The sequence below is a fragment of the Eleginops maclovinus genome, chromosome 20, assembly GCF_036324505.1.
Source record: "Eleginops maclovinus isolate JMC-PN-2008 ecotype Puerto Natales chromosome 20, JC_Emac_rtc_rv5, whole genome shotgun sequence".
NCBI classification, from domain to species: domain Eukaryota; kingdom Metazoa; phylum Chordata; class Actinopteri; order Perciformes; family Eleginopidae; genus Eleginops; species Eleginops maclovinus.
Window position 1 is genome coordinate 19,978,855 of NC_086368.1, and position 22,563 is coordinate 20,001,417.

Consider the following 22,563-nt stretch of genomic DNA (forward strand, 5'->3'; position numbering starts at 1 on the left):
CTGACACAATCAAATGGTCGTTTATAATTAATTACTTATGACTCATATCCAGACAGACTACAGGAAATGCTGCAAGGAAACACAAGTAATGATCAAAACTGTTCTGTAAAAACTGTACTAAATGAATAATGAACACTGATCAATTATTTTGTAACCTGTTTTACCTTAAATGAAGGAAACGGAAACCCAAAGTTTGTTATCCTGTGTACAAATCACTAAATTGTTGTCTAATAAACTCGATTACTTTTTACTCACTCGCTGTCAGTTTTGGGAGCTATGAACTCAGTTGTACACAATAGTTGCATGCATGTACAAAAGGACTCCCTAGCCATAAAGAACTCGGACTGAAACAAATCTTACGTGTCTTGCACCACAATGTACTGATGCGGCACCAATCCCACCACTCCGTTATGTCGCCCCTCCCACCAGTCATCAGAGGCCCGCTGGTAGAGAAGCAGAGACGCGCCCTTCTTGAACGACAGCTCCCGACTAGTCCGGCCGGAGTAGTCAAACCGAGCGATGGCTTCGAATGCGTCAGACTCTGAAATGGCCAAGGAGCCTGAGATTCAGAGAGGGGTGGACAGACACAGGGCGTGGACAGAGAAGCAGGAGGCAGCAACAAATGGGGAGAGAAAAGAGAGGTGGAAGAGAAGGGGAGCCAGATTAGTGCATAGCAGATTAGTGCAGCTGTATTTAGTGACTCCACAAATGTTAAAAGTAACAAAGCAGCATCATAAAAGTGTTACTGGGAGAAAGATGTGAGCTGGTTTAAAAGGTTAGAGCCATAACTGGTGAGCAAAGCAGGATGAGATTTCATAAACTGGTGCAAAAGGTACATTATGTACAGTATATAAACTACATGTATTGCTGTGTGTGTGTATATGTGTGTGTGTGTGTGTGTGTGTGTGTGTGTGTGTGTGTGTGTGTGTGTGTGTGTGTGTGTGTGTGTGTATGTGTGTGTGTGTGTTACACGCACCATCCTCGCTGTTGTGGCTGACAGAGACTGTGTCAGGCGCAGGTTCTTCCACAAGGGGGGGCTCACAGTGTGGACTATCACTGAGGGAGGAAACAGAGAGCAGACGCGTTAGAAAATACAGAAGTCTCAGACGGACAACATGTGTTGATGACTCACAGCCTGACCTCATACTCCTCTTTATAATCACAAGACCTTATACAGCATGAACCACTGTGTAATGTCGAGATTATAGACAGGTTGCAAACCTCTACACTCCTTGAAGTAATATTGTTCATTTAAAATGTGCTGTCTTTCTTTGCTTGAATTTGAAGCTCTACAAGACCTAGAGCTGATTTAAGGTGCATGCAAGGCCACAGGCAGGATTTTACTGAGGTCCTGAGTCTAAGGCAAAAGGCACTCTTCATTCTCCCACAGAAAGCAAACTTATCAGGAAAAATAATGGCTTCCAATATATGTGAATATATATTTGCTATTATATATTTTCTGTAATTTTTACCTCTAAATATACTACTATGGATGTAGAGTTATCAACGTACTGTACAAAAATAAATGTGTTTGGGAATTCATTTTATTGTTGTTCACTGCAAGGAGTAAAATTCCATTAGAAAAATTGCAATTGCTTTATTTATTTCTCTTGTTGTCTTGAATGTTGTCAAATTCTGCTTTACTGAATCTATATTGAGTCTGAAATCAACCAATCAAATACCCTGTGTATGTCTGTTTTTTTTGTCAATGTGGACCTTCGCTCAAAGGCCAAAAATTCCTATTGATCAAGGGGCGTAAATGCAAGCTATGTGGCGATACAGCCAAGCCCTGTCAGTGTCACAATGTTTTTCTGTATACACTCTCTGCAGTACAGACTGAGCGCTGCTCTTCCAGCATGTCTAACAGCCTGAACCACCGCAATCACTGGCAGTGATCATAATAACTGGTGCGGAGGCCTGTCATCAGTGTCAAATTGACCCTTGTATGCATTGCGGTGTGTGTGAGTGTGTGTATGCTGATGTGGTCAGGCGGTACTTAAGCCTCATGTATGATGGAGGGTAAGCTGATCCTTGGGGGGGGGCCCTCCCTGGCCCTGAGTGGAGCAGACAAGCTGAGCTCCCCCATCACTCCACGACAGCCCCTAAATCAACAACCTGCCCTCCCCTCCTTTTTCTTGCCTCATCATCATCCTCAACTCCGCTCTAGTTAGACAATACTGGAAGGACATTCCTTGGCTTCCTTAAAGTCTAAGCAATTCAACTTCCTGTCCTCACCAGAAGTCATCTCCAGCTCCAGGGACGCTATAAATGGCGCCCTGCAATTCTGGCGGCCCGGGGAAGATGGTGTCGTGGTGGATGATGATAGTTTTGATGAGCTCGTTGACGTGAGCTTGGCAGGAGACCTGGTCGTTGCCCTCGGGCACGGACATCAGGGTGGGGCCGAAGCAGATGGCCAGGTTGTAGGGGTCCATCATGTTGTCCTCACTGTACTGGGATAGGCTGGGAGGAAAGGGGGAAAGAGTCATTACCTCATCTATACTTCTTTAACATATACTATAAACAAAACCCACTGTGCACACAAACAACCATGACATGTCATCTATAGCCTACATCTGCCTCCTGCTTGTGCATGAGCTATGAAGGCATATGTTGAATTGCACAAGGTCAAACAGTAAACAGTACCTTAGCCTGCTTCAATATATCACTTCATTTTGAGGCTCTGATGATGTGTGTGTGTGTGTGTGTGTGTGTGTGTGTGTGTGTGTGTGTGTGTGTGTGTGTGTGTGTGTGTGTGTGTGTGTGTGTGTGTGTGTGTGTGTGTGTGTGTGTGTGTGTGTGTTTCAGTATGTGGGAAGAAGCAGGAGCATTGTGGTGACTGTAAATCACTTGTGGAAAAGAAGAAGCTCCCCTTCTGTCTCTGTTTAGTTTACCCAGGAGTCTCAAATTTCAGATCTCCCACATCCATTTTCTTTTTGTCTTTCACTCCCTTTGCTATCTCCCTACTTCTGAAAGGCTCAGTTGTTGTTTTTCAAAGATGGATGTGATGGTGTGGAATTTATGTTTCTATTTGTTTGTTTTAAAATCTAATTTGATGTTATTTGGTAATGGCAAACATTCAAAACATTCTGCATCAAATAAAGTACTACTTTTGGTTTATAATCTATTAGATACATTACACTTTTTATATATACATAGCACCTTTCAAAAAAAAAAGAAATGAATGAAAATCAGGCAATTACAACAGTAAAACTGAAAAGAAAATACCCAGAAGGAAATTTAACATATTAACTATGACATAAGCCCTCCCAAGCTCCTATTGAATCCATAAAAGTCAGACGAGGAAGGTCTTTGTTTAAATTGGCTGAGGCTTTTTGGTGGAGTTTGTCTACGTCATTTTAAAGAGCCTGGGTTTGTGGCTTTTGTGAGCCCATTGAGACTGCATGTGGTATACAAATAAACTGGAGGGGAATTCCTTGAGTAATGAATAGGCAGAACTATCTTTTGCACTTAGAACTTTTATTAGGGACTTGATTTCCCCAAAAAGGTTAAAGGATGTTTAGATTTTTTGTGAGAAAGCCAAGAGAATGCCTTTTACCTCATTGTGGTGTTTATAAAACTATTGAGTGTCTATGTATGGAAATGTTCTGAATATTCTGAAATTTAAATACAAAAAAATTACTTTAGATCCCTTGAAGATAAACAATAACTTCTAAATGTTTTATAACATTCTGTAAGGCTTTGAGTATCTATTTAATAAGGAAGCCCAAGCTTGTTTTCTTGATACTCCTCAGATTTCAAAAGATTTTAATACCTAACAAGAAGCCCACTTGGCATTAAACAAATTGACAGAGTCAATTGAAGCTTTAAAGGCCAGCCAAACAGCTTGACGAGATCGGATACTGTACATACTGTTTTGCCTTTAGAGGTAAATTACATTACAGTCATAACGTAGAACAAAAGTCTGTCTTAATTCAGTATCAGTGTGTTTGTGTGTCCTGCTACTCACTGGTTAAGGAAGGCGAACAGGTATCTCATAATGATGAGGGTTTTGCTCGGCAGAGATTTCAGAACTTTCTTAACGTGGATTGCTCGCTCCTGGAGGCTCTCCATCGCTGGAAAATAACACAACCGCAAGACCCAGAAGATTACTCACACAATCAAGCATATAAACACACACTCACACAAACAGACACAAGGAGGAGAGACTTACAGACACAGGATATGAGGTCATGGAAGACTTCCTTGGGGAAGAGGGCATGATCCAGTCCTCTGAAGTAGAGCTTCAGGACGCCAGCGATTGAGTCCATGTCGTGGTCATTCTGGTCCCCTGCCAGCGGGTCCTCACCTATATCCGGGCAAAAAGACAGAGCGAGCAGGAAGTGGACGAGAAAATAAATAAAAGCAGTGTTTGTTTTTAAATGCTCAGGTTTCCTGCTGGATGATAGTCTTACCTCTCTCAAAAGCATTCTTGATGTCATTGACTTCCACCTGAGAGCCTGACACTCTGAATATGCCCTCATGCTGCAGACCTACATAGACAGGTACACATTGTATATTAGAGGATACATATAGGATTGCATAACATCCAGAATATTAAAATAAAACGTGACAGACGAGGTGAAGAAACCAAAGACAAAGGACATCCCTTCTAATAGAAAAAAAACTATTAATAATGACAACAAGAAGCTATTAAAACGAGAAAAAAAACTAACCAATCCAACAAAAAAAGAAAAATACAGGGGGAAACAAACAAGAAAAACATAATTAAAGTGTGATCATTTTGTTTCATGTGTTGCTGATATTGAGCTCTTTGGAATTTCAAACCTGTACAGAGGCATATCTACGGGAGAACTTGCCATATGTTATTTAGTAAAAAAGGAAGATGAAGATAAATAACCCATCTAGATTTAAATTAATCCAGCATTGTAAATGTCTTTATACAATGTTGCTAAGTGGTAAAAAAAAAAGGCAAGAACATGTTTTAACTTAATATCTGAAAATGTGTTCTTGCCTTTTATGATGGCCTTGTTAGAGTTAGAAAAAGTTCCCACTTTAATTTGTTCCAGAACCAATCAGACTTAATTTAACAATGCGACCAATCAGTGCACAGCAAAAAGCTGATGCTAAACCCATCACTTGACTGGAGAATTTCACTCACCATGGCGACTGATGAAGCGGATGCAGCTCTCCACCATCAGAGGAATGACTTCTCCAGACTCCTGCAACAGGAGGAGGGGAGTTACTCCACAAAGAGGAACACAGGGCAGGAGGCCGGTGTGGACATAAAACAGCACACATCTTGTCAGGTGGATTTCCGCACACACGTCTGCACATGCACATGCATCGTTGCACACGTTTATGTGTGTGTAGGGGGGAAGGATGGTGGGCACATTACCCAGCTGTTGCTAGGAGACGGAGCTTTTTCCTTTTCCCTTTGTTTGTTTGGGGTTTACGGAAATCTCCTGGAGGTAAGGCTAAGGAAGGTATTTTGGCTGATATATGTTCCTACTGTTATGTGAATCCCAGTGTGGTTTTAATATGTTTTGAAAACCTGACTTTATTTGACATAAAAAATCATTGATTTCTCTGTTAAGTAAGAGATGGTGACCAAAAAACAAGCTACCCATAAGGGGGAGCCACAAACAAGAGGTTCACCAATGGAGCAGTTGCTTTTGATCACTGATGTGTTTTTTTTTCAAAATGCACAACAGTACACCAACAGCAGTGATACATGTCGGAATATTGAGGTATATTATCAGAGGTTTGCAACAATAACCAAAGTAGTGTCAACATCTAGATGCCCGTTCACGCTGTGGGCGGAGAATACTGTGAGAAACATGCAGCTCGGGTTAATCACAAAGTTACCGCGAGAGCCTGACAGTCGCTCAAAAACAAAGACGCACCGTTATGAAATATAATTACCTGCTTCCGTACCGCCGAATTTCTCCGTCCGCTACACAGAGGGAGAGAAAGAAATGTCACTCTGTCATTATATCTCCGGAAGAAAGTCTATTTTTACTCTGTTAACTCTGTATTTGTATACACAGACACATGTGTTGAAATTATCCTTACAGAGTGACAGGGAAAATAATACCCCTGGCTGCCAAGAAATCCAGCTTAAATGCTTTTACAGTATATGCAAGTGTGTATGTGTGTGTGTGTGTGTGCGTGTGCGTGTGCGTGTAGGTGTGTGTGTGTGTGTGTGTGTGTGTGTGTGTGTGTGTGTGTGTGTGTGAGCATATTTCCTTTCTCTACCACACCTACCTGGCAAGGCAACAGTCAGTCTTCTGACCTAAAGGAGCAAGAAACAGGAAGAGGGGGAGGGAGAAAGAGATACAGATTTATAGTAGAAGCAGGTGACATAAGGAAACCGCTTCTGATGGACAGAAAACAAACTTTCCCACTAAGGTCACACACACACACACACACACACACACACACACACACACACACACACACACACACACACACACACACACACACACACACACACACACACACACACACACACACACACACACACACACACACACACACACACACACACACACACACACACACACACACACACACACACACACACACACACCGTTTTGAAGAGGTTATCCTGTAAGGTTGTGGACATGCACAACTAGCAGAGGAACCCCCCACACTTAAAACCGCAGCTGCATCCCCATATGGTCACTGTCACTGTGACCTTTACCTAACACACACACACACACACACACACACACACACACACACACACACACACACACACACACACACACACACACACACACACACACACACACACACACACACACACACACACACACACACACACACACACACACACACACACACACACACACACACACACACACACACACACACAGCTTGGTATTATTAAATATATTAACCATACTCTGCTTCCCTGCATGAGGCCTGATCTGTCACATTTAACCATCATGTCTCTGATCTGCCCCCTATTCCGCCTCAGGGCACCAAGCCTTTCCCTGAATCCATCTCCTCCAACTGGGGGGGCCTCCAAGTACCCAACACACTTACACAAGACACATGGACAATGTCTAATAGCTATGAAGGACAGCTCCACTCACTCTCTCCCATGGTCTTGTCGATGAGGTCATGCTTGGCCTCCAGCTTTGTGATCAGGCTCCTGCCTTCCAGAAACTCCTTCAGCTTCTACAACACACACACAAGACACACACTCAGGGGTTTTAGATTATGCTCTTCATATATAAACTGCACAAATGTGTCAGACATATCTAGCTCTGACCGTGAAGTAAAACTGCTCTGTCTCCTGCTGATTGGCCCGTCGCTTTGCCAGACTGGGCTTGCTGAGATATGATTCGCTGAAAGTGGATTTGACCGACTCCATGCTGTTGCTGTGGTGGAAGCATTCGGATACATCGTAGTCCTCCACTGTCACCATGTCTTGGATGGTGGACAGAGTAGCCTCCATGGTTTTCTTCACCTGATGGGCAGTAAAGAAGAGACAAAGAGATGAAGGCTGTGATTAACACACGAGACAGCCGCGAAGGGGTGAAAGTTGAATTATTAATATTAAGCAGAAAGATGTCTCACCTCTTCATTCTCAATCTTGAGTGTGGAGAGGCGGGACTGCAGCTGCTGACACCTCTGGAGCAGCTCACTTTCCAGCGGCTGCTGTGCGCACACCACTCCCATCTAAAAACACATACACACACATAAAGAACACAGATTAAAGAAAGACGGCAAACAACTTGAGATTACAGCATCACAAAAACAATCCTTTCACTGTGCAGCCTTAAAGGGAAACCCCAAAATCTAAAATACATATTGTAGATTATAAAAGCACGTTTCTGTCAGCTTGGTGATGCAATTGGTGAAGGTAGAGAGTTCTTTAATGAAACTGCACTGATTATTCCGCACATACTGTAGGTCATGGTTTCTTCAAAGGGACATTGCTGTGGAGATCAAATATGTTTTCACACTATTTGTTCCATTATATAAAAGATAAAGGCAAACATCTCTATGGCTAATATCTTCAACACTTGGCAACTCGCAACAACAATTTTAGATTTTCATTGATACATAGCAATACAGATGAAATGAAAATAATAACGTTTGATTGTGGGTGAACTATCTCTTAGGTATTCAATCAGAACTACTTATCACAAAAAAAATACCCTCCTAATAGTGATTCAAGGACCACAGCTTTACCGTGTCTCCCATGTGGGACTGGAAGTCGAAGCGAGCTGGGGGGCAGAAAACATTGTTGTAGGTCTCCATCAGTTTCTGTTTGTCCCCGTTGGCCTCCAAACTCTCTGCAGCTCCCTCCAGTGTCTCCATGCCGGAGTGCTTGGATGTCTCTACGTTCTGTTCTGCCGACAGGTAAGTCCTCAGGGCACGGTGCAGGCTGGCATGGTAGCCCAGGTCACAGCACTGAAACAGAACACACAGAATATAGATTACATAGCTGCAGCAGATCCACCCGAGCAACTTCAAGTGGAAACAGTAATGTTTATATCTGCACAAATCTTTGACAAGGAGAGCTTTTTTTGAGAAAGTAACAAAGTCTTGGACGACTTCAAATTTGCTGCAAACACATTTAAGAGAGCTACCTAAACCTTAATTCACAACAAATCTTTAATCATGTCTTGCTTTTACGTGTACATTTTTTAAGGAGTTTCTTTTGTATCTCACTCCTTTTAACTTTCTGGAGATGACTGTAGCAAATTAGCATCCACAATAAACTATATTATATATTTGTCCCTATCAAATAAACCATAATTAAATAGACAAAAGGATTGCATATCACAAATGGCATGCAAATACTCTGTAAAAGACATGTGCACAACACCACTCTGTTGCAAGGGTTGTTGGGAAAGAGACAAAGAAGAGGAAACATGCAACGAGGGCGACTGGTCTACTGCCTTCATTAGGAGCATTGAAGCTAATGTGAAGAGACTGACCAAGGGGCCACCATCGGCTAGAGCACGCGCACACACACACACACACACACACACACACACACACACACACACACACACACACACACACACACACACACACACACACACACACACACACACACACACACACACACACACACACACACACACACACACACACACACACACACACACACACACACACACACACACACACACACACACACACACACACACACAACGTTAGCTGCTCCCACAGAGTAACATGGTGTGTTTATACTCACGTCAATGATGTCGGAGAGGTCGTGGATGTAATATTTGAAGACACAGCTGTTGGTGGCCTCGAGAGCCAGCAGGTATTCATTCCTGGCCTTGATGGCCTTCAGCTTGTTCTCTGTGTACTTAGCTTGCCTCTGATAAAAGAGAAAGAGAGAAAGAGAAAGAGAAAGAGAAAGAGAGAGAGAGAGAGAGAGAGAGAGAGAGAGAGAGAGAGAAAGACGGTAGAAAAAGGGGAAAATAGATTGGAGATAATACAAAAAATACAAAAAGAATGAGGGTAATGATAAGTAAAGAGAGGGAAAGAAAGAAGAGGGATAACAGGTGTGAGAATGAAAAGCCTCAGTATTGATTTGGGATAATAGGAAGTGGAGAATCATGTTGCTGTGACAGGCCCCTGGCTGTAGTGAACAAGGTTAGCAATAAGCCAGTCATGCACTCATAAATCTTTCATGAGGCACACGTCGTAAGTCAGAGTGACAACAGGTGGAGCACTCTGGAACAGATCCCCCCCCCCCCCCGGAAGATGCGGCTCCCCTCACCTTCTCCTTCATTTTCTCAATTTTCTTGACACTGGAGCGCCTGACGGGCTTCTCGTCTGTCTTGATGCTGGCCAAGGTGTCAGGGGAACGCGGGGTCTGTCGGTCGGAGCGTCCCATCTGCTTCTCCTCCTGCTTCTCTGCATCCTTCAGCTTGGACTCGGCATTGATGCTGTCAGTGTTGTACATGTGGTATGTCTTCATCACCTGGGAAGGAACAAGTGTTGAGATTTGCAAGGACAGGAAAGAGTGTGTTTTCCCCAATGTGTGTCTTACTTTGTTTTCCGGCTCTGGACCAAAATGCAAAATGAGAATAGTGGAGCATTGGGGCTAAATACAAAAACAGCACAATATACAGACGCAATTTTTCGTCTTTCTAAAGGTAATAAAGCAAATGAGTCGCATAACCAGCCCCATTCAATGCACTACACAGCTACGCTTGGACATGGTGGCAAGATTTTAACTTGGAGATTTAAACTGAAGTGAAGTGTGTGTGTGTGTGTGTGCGCACTGTCAGCCTTATTCAAGCGACCACCACCAGAGCCATCATTAAGCTGCTCTAACCCCGCCACAACACTGCAGACAAAAACTCTATCGAGTCTATGAGTAAGCATGTGAGCATATGCACATCACTAAAACCAGATCTATTTCTATCTCTTACTATAATTACAGCATGAGAGCTGCTATTATGGGCCAGGCTGAAATGCAGCTACGGTACACAGTGGCTTGCTGCTCAGAGATGTGCTGTGAGAGGAAACGTTGCACACACACACACACACGTACACACACGTACACACACAGTATTTTTGGCAGTACTGTTGACATATGTGAGCAGAAGCTATGAAACCCCTGACAGCGTGAGAAGACCCAAACAACAGACAGTTATGATGTCTAAACTATCAATGATTAATTCAGACAGTATAATTATTATAAATTGTAATGATGAGCACCACAGAGTCTAACAGAAACCTGAGTATACAGAACAGACTCTCAACCTGCTTTGCCCGCAGGCCACTTTTGCTTAAAAAAGGAAGAAGACCACGGACCGGTTTATAAAAAAACATTGATAATATCTAATAGATAAAATATATAAACATTCAAATGCCATTGCAATCACTTTTGAAATTCCTAATTATTTGTTTTATTAACTGAGATAGTAACTTCACTAATTTAATTGTATAAACTTACCTTTGCAGTACGGGGACATTTTTTTAAACAATCTCTATTAGTGTATTTAGTAGCTTTTCTGATCCATTGGGCAGCTGATTTTCATTTAAAGTACAAAATAAATTACCATTGTGAATGCTAACATTTGTTTATTAGCCCAAAGCACAGACCATAGCTGAGACTAACAGGGAATGGTGTTAGCTCATAAACCAAATGACGGCACCAACTGAAAATGTAAAAAATAAAAATATATTTTTTACACCAAGGTGTAAATGCGTGCTTTTTTCTGTGTGGTATTGTTTGGTCGAACTACTGGTGGGGCTACAGAAAAAGTCAGGGTCTCAACATCATTTGGCTTCATCCTCCTAAATGTTCATCAGGTAGCTATTATATGAGATATTTTAATCCTGACCAAAGTGGTAAACAAAACAAACAACAGCTCTTCGCTGGCCCAGCCACTGGTTTAACCAGAATCCATAAATCTTTATAAGGTTGTAGCCAAATTGTATTTTTTATCTCCAGACAGTGTTTTTGTATAGTCTATGAGTTTAGGTTAAGCTTATGTTATACATTGTACCTTTGTTTTTTGAAATGTGCTCTTGAATAACCTTATCATCCCTGTAAATTAAAGACTGCTAAACCTCACTGCAACTGCAACACTCTCCACATTGAGGCACATTATGAGATGCAAAATACATATTGTGATTGCAAAGTCAGTGTTTCTTCTTACCGTGTAAAGCTCATTGAGAACTTTCATCAGGTCCTCTTGCAGTTGTACACCAACCTCTTTGCTCTGAAAGGATAGAGAGAAAAAGACAGAATAAAATATCTACTTCTACACAGTCATCTCTCTGCCAACTAATGACATCCATCCCTCATGTGGCCAAACAACTGCCGCATCATCAATCAAGACTAGATTTTCTGGCTAAATGAGAATGGAGCAGTCTCTAGTCCAGACAGATGAGCAAGGCAGTCATGGACTTGATGGAGGTGGACTCTCAGGAGGAATTTAAAGATACTGATCTTTACACATTGGCAGGGAGGAGACAGAGAGGTCAAAAGGACAACGAAGCCAAAAGACAGAGGGTAGGATGAAGGAGTTGCAAAAGATAAAAAAAACAGACAAAACAGGGAGGACAGGGAGTAATTCAGGCACTACCATTCTCCAGACATAAGTGCCGGTAGCCACTAGTGACTGATGACTTCCCGGCAACCCACAGATCAGAACACTAAATATGGTGTACATATTCACACTTGGTTTTAACAATGACACAATGGTAAAAAAAAATAGAAACATATGTGTGTACACACAGATTCAAATACTGCACAGACATTTGAACTGTTTGTGAAAGTCAGAATATAATACTGATATTTCTGACATTTTAGCAGGCTAAGTTAAGTCCTGAGTAGTGCCCAAGCAAATTAAAAGAAAGCAGAATACGTTTTTCCTTAGAAAGGTTTATTTTTTACAATATACTTTGTTGGCTGATGCTAGGCCAGGAAAAGAGAAAAAGAATGCTAAAAGAAAAACTATTCTGAAAACCAATTCTGTGCGGTTTTTTTTTCTTCATGAAATACATCGTAGAATGTAGTGTCACATCTTTGTTTCACAATTGTAAAGCTACAGTTATTAATCTTACTTAGTTTTCCATTATCAAGATAAGGATGTTCATGGAAAATATTAAAGCTGCAAGAATAAACACAAAATAAAAGTTACTTGTAGTTGCTTTAACTTGAAAACAGACAGGTAAGAGAGCAGGGGGACATAAAGAACGGGAAGATAGAAAAAAATGAAGAGGAATGCAGAATGAAAGCAAGAACTGATTTCCCCAGTGCATGCAGATCATCTGTCTCCTCTTGGAAGAGGGCACAGAAGGGCACTTTAGTGGGAGTTGAGAGATGAGCCGGTAAAAAAGAAGTTAAGGGTTGTAAGGTGAGAGAACTCTCATAAAGTATGGTTGGCAAGTACATGTGAGTGCCTTTAAATGTATAGGCAGGATTAGGGCGAAAAATAAAACTAAACTTATATTAATTCAAGTATTTGTGAAAATTACGGAATGCAGGAAGGTCAGGAACGATAATGGAGGTTGTCGGGCCCACTTCTTTAAAGTGCTGTGGTAGGATCTAGGTTACAAACAGTCATACCACAGACAGTAAAAAAGCAATGAGCCCTCCTATCTATCAACTGTGGATCTCAACCTTTGACATTCTCCTCTTTCCTGTGGTTGTCTGGCTGTCTCGGCAAGAATGGCGGCAGAAGCTAGTAGCTACCACGCTCTGTTAGCAGCTGATGTCCTTGTTCCTGTGTACTCGTTAATACAGTTTGACTCATTAATTCTTCCTCGCCTTCAGTGATGAGGTCTCGTAAACAGTCCCGCTGTGATAACAGTATCACTGCTTTCCACACAGGCTGAGATGAACGTGATGACTTTTCTAGCACGGGTTGTGGTGTGCGCCTCCATGAGTTGTGTGTACTGTGCGTGTCATGGCCTCTGGCACTACTGGTATTTATGCCACTGACTGGAAATGTTATAAATGAACTAATTATCTACTTAATTAGCATCAGAGCATTCTCTGTGTGTTTGAGTGCAGCCTGGTTATGACCCAGACATGACGAAAGCAACCTTCGTGCCAAAGAACAAGCAGCATAAAATAAAAATAGAAATCAATGCCCATGACTCGACCAAGAAAAAATGATTCTGGTGTTTTAGATGAGGGTGGAGATTTGAGTGTGCATTTTCTCATGGCCTGCAACAGACTGTAACTGTAGTTCAAAGACAACCTATCCTGTAGAAAATCAGCACATTCCAGGCACAGACTGCTTCACTTTGCCTCTCACATAAACACACACACACATACTTATCTGTCTATATCTTGCTGAACTTGGGAGGCCTGCAACTGATTACAGTTTTCTCTTACACCCCATTTACAGTCCTCCTTACCTTGTAATTAACCCATAATATCAAACCTAAACCCAGTTTGATGTTAAGATGGGTCTTGAATTTGATATTTATTTAAATAGTCATACATTTACAAAGGCATCTTACTTCCTAAACGTCCATTTTCCCTCATTTATACATTAAGATGTTTAAGCAAGGGGGCATCATAAAATACACTTCATTTATACTGGATTTTTGCCTGAAACACCTATCCTTATTTTTCAGCTCCATGCACTGATCCTTTGAAAAGCGAATGAACCAAAATACCTTCACCTTGTAAAATATCACCAATCTGAAAGTCGCAAACAACGATGCATAAAAATGAAGACAAGAAAAATTAATTCTTTACACGAAACTGAGTTCCTATTTGACAAAAGACTTGCTCTGAAACCCTGCTGTTGAAACTACAGTACATAAGGGGTATAAAGCACATACTGTACACACACATTTCTGCAGTGTGAGGCTTTAACCCTCTGAGCTTGTGTATCTGGTCTAATGTGTTCAGCCTGGAGGTGAACAATTGTCTCCCAGGGGAAGACTCAGCCTTGGTATTTACTCTACAAGGTCACAGTAAGCTCTGATCTCAAGAGAAATCTCTTTCTCCCCTCTTTCTGTTCTCCATCTTCCCCTCTCATGTAGACCCCCTCCCCATGGTCAATCTCCCTCAGGTCCCTCTTGGTTCTGTTCTTCCTCTTAACCTCCTTTTTTCTCACCATCACCCTGCCTTATCTCCTTTCTCACAGACTATCAAGGCAAAGATCAGAGGAGACAAGAATGAGGCTACTGTATGAAACACAGACAACATAAACTCTCCTGGCCTGAGGTTCAGCTGAGTTGCTGTCAGTGAATAAATCAGTCAAGACAGAAAACAGATGCTCGAGATGTAAAAGGACAGGGCAAAAACATGACATGGATTCAGCACATTGGGCCAACTTTTTTTTGAGTGTGTGTTACCTTCTTAAAGAGGCGTCCTGAGTCCTCGCTGATCTGCGCAAAGCGGGGGATGATGTTGTTGAGGTAGAGGTCGGACAGTGTGGCGTGGTCACGGCTCTCCCTCTTCACCTGAAGCAGCAGCAGGTTCCAGCAGTTCACAGGGGATAAGATGCTGTGCTCCTTCCTGCACACAGAGAAACAGAAGTCATAAAATGTATCCAAATAACTCCAAGCATCTTTTTTAGATCAATGACTAACATTAAGTCTCTCTGATCTTCTAATTTCCCCTGTTCATCATACTGATAGATGTGCACACAGGCCGATGTCTCTACATACTTGTAGAGACAAGAATACTGTGTACATTAGCACACTTTTCACACACTTTACTCTAAAGAGGGGGACAGGCATAGGGATAAAAGACAGAGACGGAGAGAATGCCCAGACACACACACAGCCCAAACAGGGGATTCAGCCAGGGTACAAAGCTCAGCAGGACCGGGTAAGACTCCCCCACAAGCACAGCTGCCACAGAAAGGAAAAAGGAAGAAAAATAAAAGAGACAGATTTAAAGACGAAGGATTTCACTAGCAGTCTAATAGCTGGATACTGTTGCATTGTCTTTGACTTCAAGGGGCCATAAAGTTATTACACAAATGCAACCCTGTCAACAGCCAGCTTGCATAACAACACAACCTCTTTGTGTGTGTGTGTGTGTGGGGGGGGGGGTGTGTGTGTGTGTGTGTGTGTGTGTACAGTATGTGTTATGGATGATCCATGGATGATCTAGTGGGTAAAATGGATTATGAGTGAGTGTAAGTGGATGAAAGAAGGTATTTGTGCCGTTAAGAGCAGCTTTAATGCATAGAAAACAAAAAGCTGTAAGGCATTTACATCACACACGCACACACAGATGGGGTCAGGAAAAGTAGAACAAGTGACCCAAGCATCCATAAGGTCAGACAGACAGAGAAAGTCTTTGACCGAGGGGTATAGAGAGTGGGGGTTTTGTCTGTGGTGAGGTGTGTGTGTGTGCGTGTGCGTGTGCGTGTGCGTGTGTGTGTGTGTGTGTGTGTGTGTGTGTGTGTGTGTGTGTGCGTGCGTGTGTGGGAAAGCAGGGCCTGATGATGACAGTGATGTGATACGCTGGTACTGGCTGTCTCTGGGCATATGGTTAAATGACGGTAATAACAACAGTGATTTCATGAACAATAGGGGAAATAATGCACATTACAAAGCCCAAAAAGGAACTCTCCTCAAACTGTATGCTAATTTTGAACAACAGTCATGTGGCACATGTGTTTGTCTCAATTTCTGCATCAACTTCTCTCTGCTGTCTGCGTCCTTTCCTGTCCGTCTGTCCTCACAAGTTGCAAAACCTTTTTTTCCATCCAAAAAAACAGGGCCCCGGTTCCTCTATTTACTCAAGCAACTCCATGTGACATGTCACCCTCGGCCCACCAGTGAGTGCCATGGTAATGGCACTGCAGCAACAAGGTAAAATATCACCCACTGTAACTCTCTGTGAACCCCCACTATCAGAAGGTAAACATTAAAATGTCACCGGCCCTCTGAAGGTCACGTGATCACATTTAGGAACAGAGTCCATCCTCAGGTCAGGTGCTGCCAGCGACTCACAGTGAAGGGAAAATGCTAAATGGTCATTTATAGTCAAGATCAAAAGGAATAGCATCACACAGGGCATCGCTGCCGGCGGGTTTTTTCTTCAACTGACACAAATCAAACCGTTAAGTAAAAATTTGGACTAACTGCTCTGTCGAGGAAGTAGATACACTTGCTGTTTGAACAAGACTTTAAGGATTTCTTTTGACAAAAGGGTGCATAAAATAACTTGTCCGGCTGGTACCATTAGAACTGCTATCTGATTTTGTTCTCTTCAAATGTTTGGTTTTTTAAAGCACTGTTTTTGTAGATGTGTTTCACTTACTGATGAGAAATAAAAGACTTGAAATACAGAAATAAACGTTTTTGTTTTTTTAAGAAACAGCTGGGAAAAGTTTTTAAAAGGGTTGGGTAAAATATCATGGCTATACTGATATCATGAGACTTTTTAAATTTGTATATTATTTGTATTTACTCACTTCAGTCTTTATATCGACAATATTAATGTTAAAATGTCATTGTGAAAAACTATTATGAAAAATATCATTAGTCAACCCCAATAAAGTAGATATTTGGTGAAAAATATTATGATATTTGGATTCCTCCATATTGCCCAGCCCTAGTTTGTAAAACTAGCGTTAGCTGATTTTGGGGCTTTCAAAATCTTGTTTGCTAGCTCTTTGCAGGAGTAAAAGCTGTGCTACATTAGTACTGAGAATATTTATAAAACAGATGCAAAACAGTCCACGTGTGGCCATAGAAACATTTGATCTTAAGAATCAAAACTCAAAACTCACATTGAAGTAATATGTCGCTGTTGCCAGGGGGTGTGAATGGGGCTGAAGCGTATTAACGGTGAAACTGGCCTAATATTTAGCATAAGGACAGGCTTTGAATCAGTGTGCGACTTGTGAGGGCTTCTCCATGTGACCAATCAGCCTTTCAGCCCCAGGGCACACACGCAGACATGCACACATAAACAGACACACACAAGAACACACAATACGGTTAAACCGTGTAACCCCCCCCACCAATGCTGTACGCAGTTGGCCAAATAGCCGGAATACCAGGGGTCTCCACAGGATCAACACAAGCACACAACCCTCACACCCCACATTGCTTGGAGCACCATCAACGCTTGGCTGTAGAAACAGCTCAAGCACACACAAACCTACGTTCAGACACACATACACACATAACTGGAAAATAGCTGGAATTCCAGCGTGGCACTCGGACGGAGCAGCAGCAGATGGAGACTGTTAAATAGACAGATGTTGGATGTAGAGAAAAGCAGAAGGACAGTGGGAAGGTGCAAGAAGAGAAATTAAAAGTTATGATTGAACATGTGTCAGTCAATGAATGGATTTTTTATTTCCTTATGACATATTGACAGGCTGGGACATAAAGCAGCAGCAGTGGCTGACCTGATCAACAACATATTTAATTCTCTGTCCTTTGCCATCCCTTTTATATTGCTCCATTTCCCTCCCCCAATACGCAACACAGGGACACACACTCTGCAACTGTCTCAGTATTGATCTGAGCTGGAGGGTGTGTGTGTAGGGGGGGGGGGGGTGTCTCTCAGTAGGAATTTGGTTTCGTTTAGAGGCCCTATCGATCCCTTCCAGTCTGTGCCTGCGTGAGAGAGCATGCATGTGGGTTTGCCCCCAGCTGAGATATTAATGTCTCTGGAAAAGTCCCCGATGCATGAGAAATGAGAACGACATAAGTGCGGGGGAAAAAGGGGAAGGTGACTGTAGAGGAGGTTGTGGTGAACAGGAAGCCAGAGAAAGAAAGAAGAGGCTGCTAGCACTTCCTCAACCGCAAAGAGCAAACAAAAACACCTATAACACTGCTAAAGCGAAATCAAATGCTAAATAAAGAAAAAAAGTTTTGTCCGATTGTTGTCTCGAAAACATATTGGGTAATTTATTTTAATGAAAAGGCAATGAAACAAATGCTATGCCTTCGCAATGTTGCTGCTGCACAATTACTGATTCCTAATTGTGTTCATTGTTGGATTAATTGACGTCAAGGCTTGTAAGCGACAAACAACCAAAATGATTTGTTTTAATCGCTGTGCACATTAGACAAATAGTAATAATACATGTGTGAGATAAATGTTGTTTTTGTCCCAATAAAATGCTTTGATTTGTCTTTTTATACATTAAACTCGAGTTTAGGGGTCAAACCCACTTTTTTAAAGAGTACACTTTAAATACACAGCTGTTGAATCAATCCTTACGCATGTGGTGCAGCTAGCAGTGGGTTGATTGAAAAAGATACACAGTAATGCTTTAATGATGTATTAATTCGACTGCAGTTGTTTTACACAGCTGTAGCGATTACGGGTGTATTTTCTCCTCTGTATTTGAGGTACTAGCTATTTCCACATCACATGCTAAAAGACAGAAGGGAAAACAGAATGCAATAAGCTTAATGTAAAGTATCCCCTGCCTCCATGCTTAATATCCATTAAATGTGTGTGTGTGTGTGTGTGTGTGTGTGTGTGTGTGTGTGTGTGTGTGTGTGTGTGTGTGTGTGTGTGTGTGTGTGTGTGTGTGTGTGTGTGTGTGTGTGTGAGGTATATGATTAGCTGGCAGTTCAGTGAATCCTGCCCCACAGCGAAACAGACCGCTCCCTCCCACCAAAAACGGGCAGATAAATTATACAAGAACACACCATGCTGCTAAAGCTGATGAGCTCGAGTGTGTGTTTTGATGGAGTTAGAGAGAGAGAGTTGGAGAGAGAAAGAGACCAAAAGGAAAGAGAGAGAAAGATCGACCTTATTAGGTGTGGAGAGAATCCCTGTTTGGGCAAGGTTACACAAACAGCAAGACACTGCAAAATACTCAGAGCACAAAATCGCCACCTGGCCATTTCTGGCAAAAATGTACGCGCGCGCGCACACACACACACACACACACACACACACACACACACACACACACACACACACACACACACACACACACACACACACACACACACACACACACTTAATGAGTTTAGAAGGGAGCAGTCTAATGAAATGTTCAAGCTATGAATCAGTTGGGGTTGTATCACATCAAACTGGGAAGCAGTGAGCGATGCAACTAGGTACTTTCCAAGATTGTTACCCATCTTTATTTCTCTTTTCTCAGGGAGGAAGTCACTAACCTTAAAGGCGCTTGAACTCTTTAGAGAGCTAAATCCTCGAACGGGATGTTACAGTTCTTGAAATTAAGTCTTGAGTCATCAATCAAACACCCTGTTGCCCAGTGTGGTGGGGTTATGTGTGTGTGAGTGTCCCTTACTTGAGTAGATGGTCCTTGGTGCTGCGGGTCTTGGTGAGGAACCTCTCGGCCAGCTTCTCGAGGTTGCGGCTGTAGTCCACCTCGATCTCGGCCTTCTTCCTGAAGAAGTCCTGCAGGTCCTGCAGCAGCTGCACCCTCAGCTCACACTGCTGATCCAGACACTTGAGCTGCTCCACCAGCTGGGCGCGGATCTCTGTTGGGGTGATAGAGAGTCAGAGATGAGTTTTAAACGCCCTGGTTAACCTATTTTTTCCAACCGCAATCAACACATTCAGGCAGTAAAAAGGATAGCATACACAGACAGTGGTTTTTAAATCAAAGGCCACTTTTCTCAAAAAAATTGAAAACTACATGCAATTATCCATACAGCTGGGGATCCAGCTGCTTACATTACTGTTGAAAACACAGTGATATCACTAAGATACGTGCCATAACAATGTGTAAGATAGAATTTAAAGTCTTAAAAGCTGATGTGGATGAAGCCCAGCTCCACTGTAACACCTGGCAGAGTCCTGACACATCAGCCTGCAGTCTTGGCTGAAATCCACTCCCTGCTTAAAGGACAGACTGCTGTGCATGTGTGTACATCATCATTTACACACATGTGTGTGTGCTTGTGATATCCTCTTCCACACAGAGATCTCCAGAGGCATATATCCCAGCTTATCGCATTTTATTTTCCTCCCTCCATCATGATGCTCTTTCAGTCCGGCCTCAAATTAATTGAGTGCAGTCACACACTTATTAAGTATATTCAATCACTGGCTGCAAAAAACTCCTTTGGTGAGTTCTGCCCACTGCAGTTATAGACTGGGACACGAAGCAACATGTGCGCACACACACACACACACACACACACACACACACACACACACACACACACACACACACACACACACACACACACACACACACACACACACACACACACACACACACACACACACACACACACACACACACACACACACACACACACACACACACACACACACACACACACACACACACACACACACACACTGATGGTGATAAGCTGGATCAGTGCTGACAGCTGACAGATTAATGCTATGCTCTCATAGCTGCCTGCCAATGCTAGGTAGGCTGCACAGGCATCCTTTTAAAGATTTGAAAACACACACATTTAAATCGCCAGCCTGTGCAGCTGTATTATGGCTTGTCTGTCAAAGCTGTCCTACCTTTACAACGCTGGCTGTAGAGAAAGCGGACGGTTTTGGCTTCCATCCTGTCTTCGCTGCAGTATAGACCCCTCTCACATACACACTAATTCAACCACACACACTCACAGGCAGGCAGACTGTCAGCCGTCCATCCGCCCGGCTGACAGCGACTGATGCTGCCTTTGTGTTTAACAGCTGAGAGAGCAGTTTCTCATTACCACAAAGAGAAGTGGGATATCTAAATGTGTCTGTGGCCACCCCGCTCCTCCCCCTGTCTCCCCACTTCTCCCTCCCTCTCTCTCATAAACACAGACCTAAACATTGTGCCACTAGCCAGCGCTGTGTCCACTCACAGTCATTCTTTTCTGATTAAAAGGCCACAACAGAGGAATTTTATGGCATTATGGCACAAACACTTGCAGACGTAACAAATAAATACACAGTGTGTGCTAATGACCTGGTGTGGATTTTTGCTTTGACAACATGCGTAACCGTCTCGTGGTGTGTCTGTGTGTTATGTATGTAATTTCCTCATTGCACAGTGCTGTCAATAATGGGAATTGAGTCAGTGTTCCGCCTCTCAAGGCTGCAACATAAAAAAACCCAGAATGGGGCCTTGTAATTAACACAAAAAAACACACCACAAGAACAAGAAAGTGTTCCTATCCACGAGGAGAAAGAAACCATACGGTGATCAATGGGGGGTCAGCTTGAAGGGTTACAGGAGAAATGGATAAGAAATATGACATCAGTGACCCCGATGTTTAATGGTAAAATGATGCCAACACGGAGGCCTTGCACTGTGCCCTGAAACCCCTCTAAGGCCCCGAACAGTCACGTTAGCATGAAGAGTGGTTCTGGCCGCATGCTCCATTTATAAAATATATGGCTCACCCCAAAGCTAGCCCTGAGCTCTCCACATAACCCATGGCTTGTTGATACTGGCTGTTCAACTGGATTTCCCTGAAGGATCTTAAAAAGGAATCGTTATCCATCTTGACGCTGTTATCATCAAACAAGAGAGGAGTGTTTGCTGTACCAAGCTCCCCGTCTCTCAGCTAAGAGGGGAGACATGCCTTCAGAAAAAGATCGATGCGGGTCTTGCGGCCTCATCCCTCCTGTAAAGGTCTTCATCCCCATATCCAGTAAGAAGTGGGATTTGAACTGGAATGAGCGCCCCCCACTCCCTCCAGACAGCACGGTCACATTTTCCAGGCAGATGAGAGCAGGTCTTGTAACCATCTCTGGGATTCTAATTTACTGATGCTTTCCTTTCTCTTTTTTTGATTCCTTCCTCCTCCTACTCTTCCACCTCCTCCACTGTCTGTAGTGCTGAGGGCTGTCTGGCTCTGTCTGAGTATTGTCCATTAAATTTGTTCACCAGTCCCACCAACATCACAGTCCGAGTCAAAACTTCTCTGCAAAAAGGAGACGAGGCTGAACCTTTGACGCGGCTCTTCCTCTCTGTGGGATTTTTATTTCCATGTACAACCTTGCAGTTGTCGAGGTATAGAAGGTAAAATCAGAGTACACCAAAATTCCCATGGTTACTCCACTCTGGGTGGCAAACTTTACTAGTCAACATCTGCCATTTTTCACATGTACAGAAACTGATCAAGCTGACAAAGCTTTAAAACAAGACCAGGAATCTCCGCCTGTTGCATATTTGTTTAGTTTAATGTTACTTCCCCACTGTAGAGACACATATATAATAC

General features: G+C 42.7%; 1 protein-coding gene across 3 annotated transcripts in view; it reads right to left on the reverse strand.

The window, feature by feature from the left end:
* Positions 1-22,563, reverse strand: part of srgap2 (SLIT-ROBO Rho GTPase activating protein 2) — a 51,618-nt gene that overhangs the window by 4,767 nt on the left and 24,288 nt on the right. Inside the window, exons 1-19 of one of the 3 annotated variants that reach the window (XM_063910868.1) lie at positions 20,867-21,033; positions 19,668-19,860; positions 14,773-14,935; positions 11,610-11,672; positions 9,716-9,919; positions 9,182-9,310; positions 8,167-8,388; positions 7,549-7,650; positions 7,241-7,438; positions 7,062-7,146; positions 6,226-6,253; positions 5,884-5,914; positions 5,120-5,180; positions 4,413-4,490; positions 4,172-4,306; positions 3,968-4,073; positions 2,236-2,460; positions 977-1,056; positions 361-559 (exon numbers count right to left, since the gene is read on the reverse strand). In XM_063910868.1, the coding sequence (XP_063766938.1) occupies positions 361-559; positions 977-1,056; positions 2,236-2,460; positions 3,968-4,073; positions 4,172-4,306; positions 4,413-4,490; positions 5,120-5,180; positions 5,884-5,914; positions 6,226-6,253; positions 7,062-7,146; positions 7,241-7,438; positions 7,549-7,650; positions 8,167-8,388; positions 9,182-9,310; positions 9,716-9,919; positions 11,610-11,672; positions 14,773-14,935; positions 19,668-19,860; positions 20,867-20,912 (2,348 nt within the window). In that variant the 5' untranslated portion in view covers positions 20,913-21,033. Of the gene's footprint in view, positions 1-360; positions 560-976; positions 1,057-2,235; positions 2,461-3,967; positions 4,074-4,171; positions 4,307-4,412; positions 4,491-5,119; positions 5,181-5,883; positions 5,915-6,225; positions 6,254-7,061; positions 7,147-7,240; positions 7,439-7,548; positions 7,651-8,166; positions 8,389-9,181; positions 9,311-9,715; positions 9,920-11,609; positions 11,673-14,772; positions 14,936-19,667; positions 19,861-20,866; positions 21,034-22,563 lie in introns of those variants that run through there. The other 2 variants (XM_063910867.1, XM_063910866.1) reach the window with 2 other exon arrangements.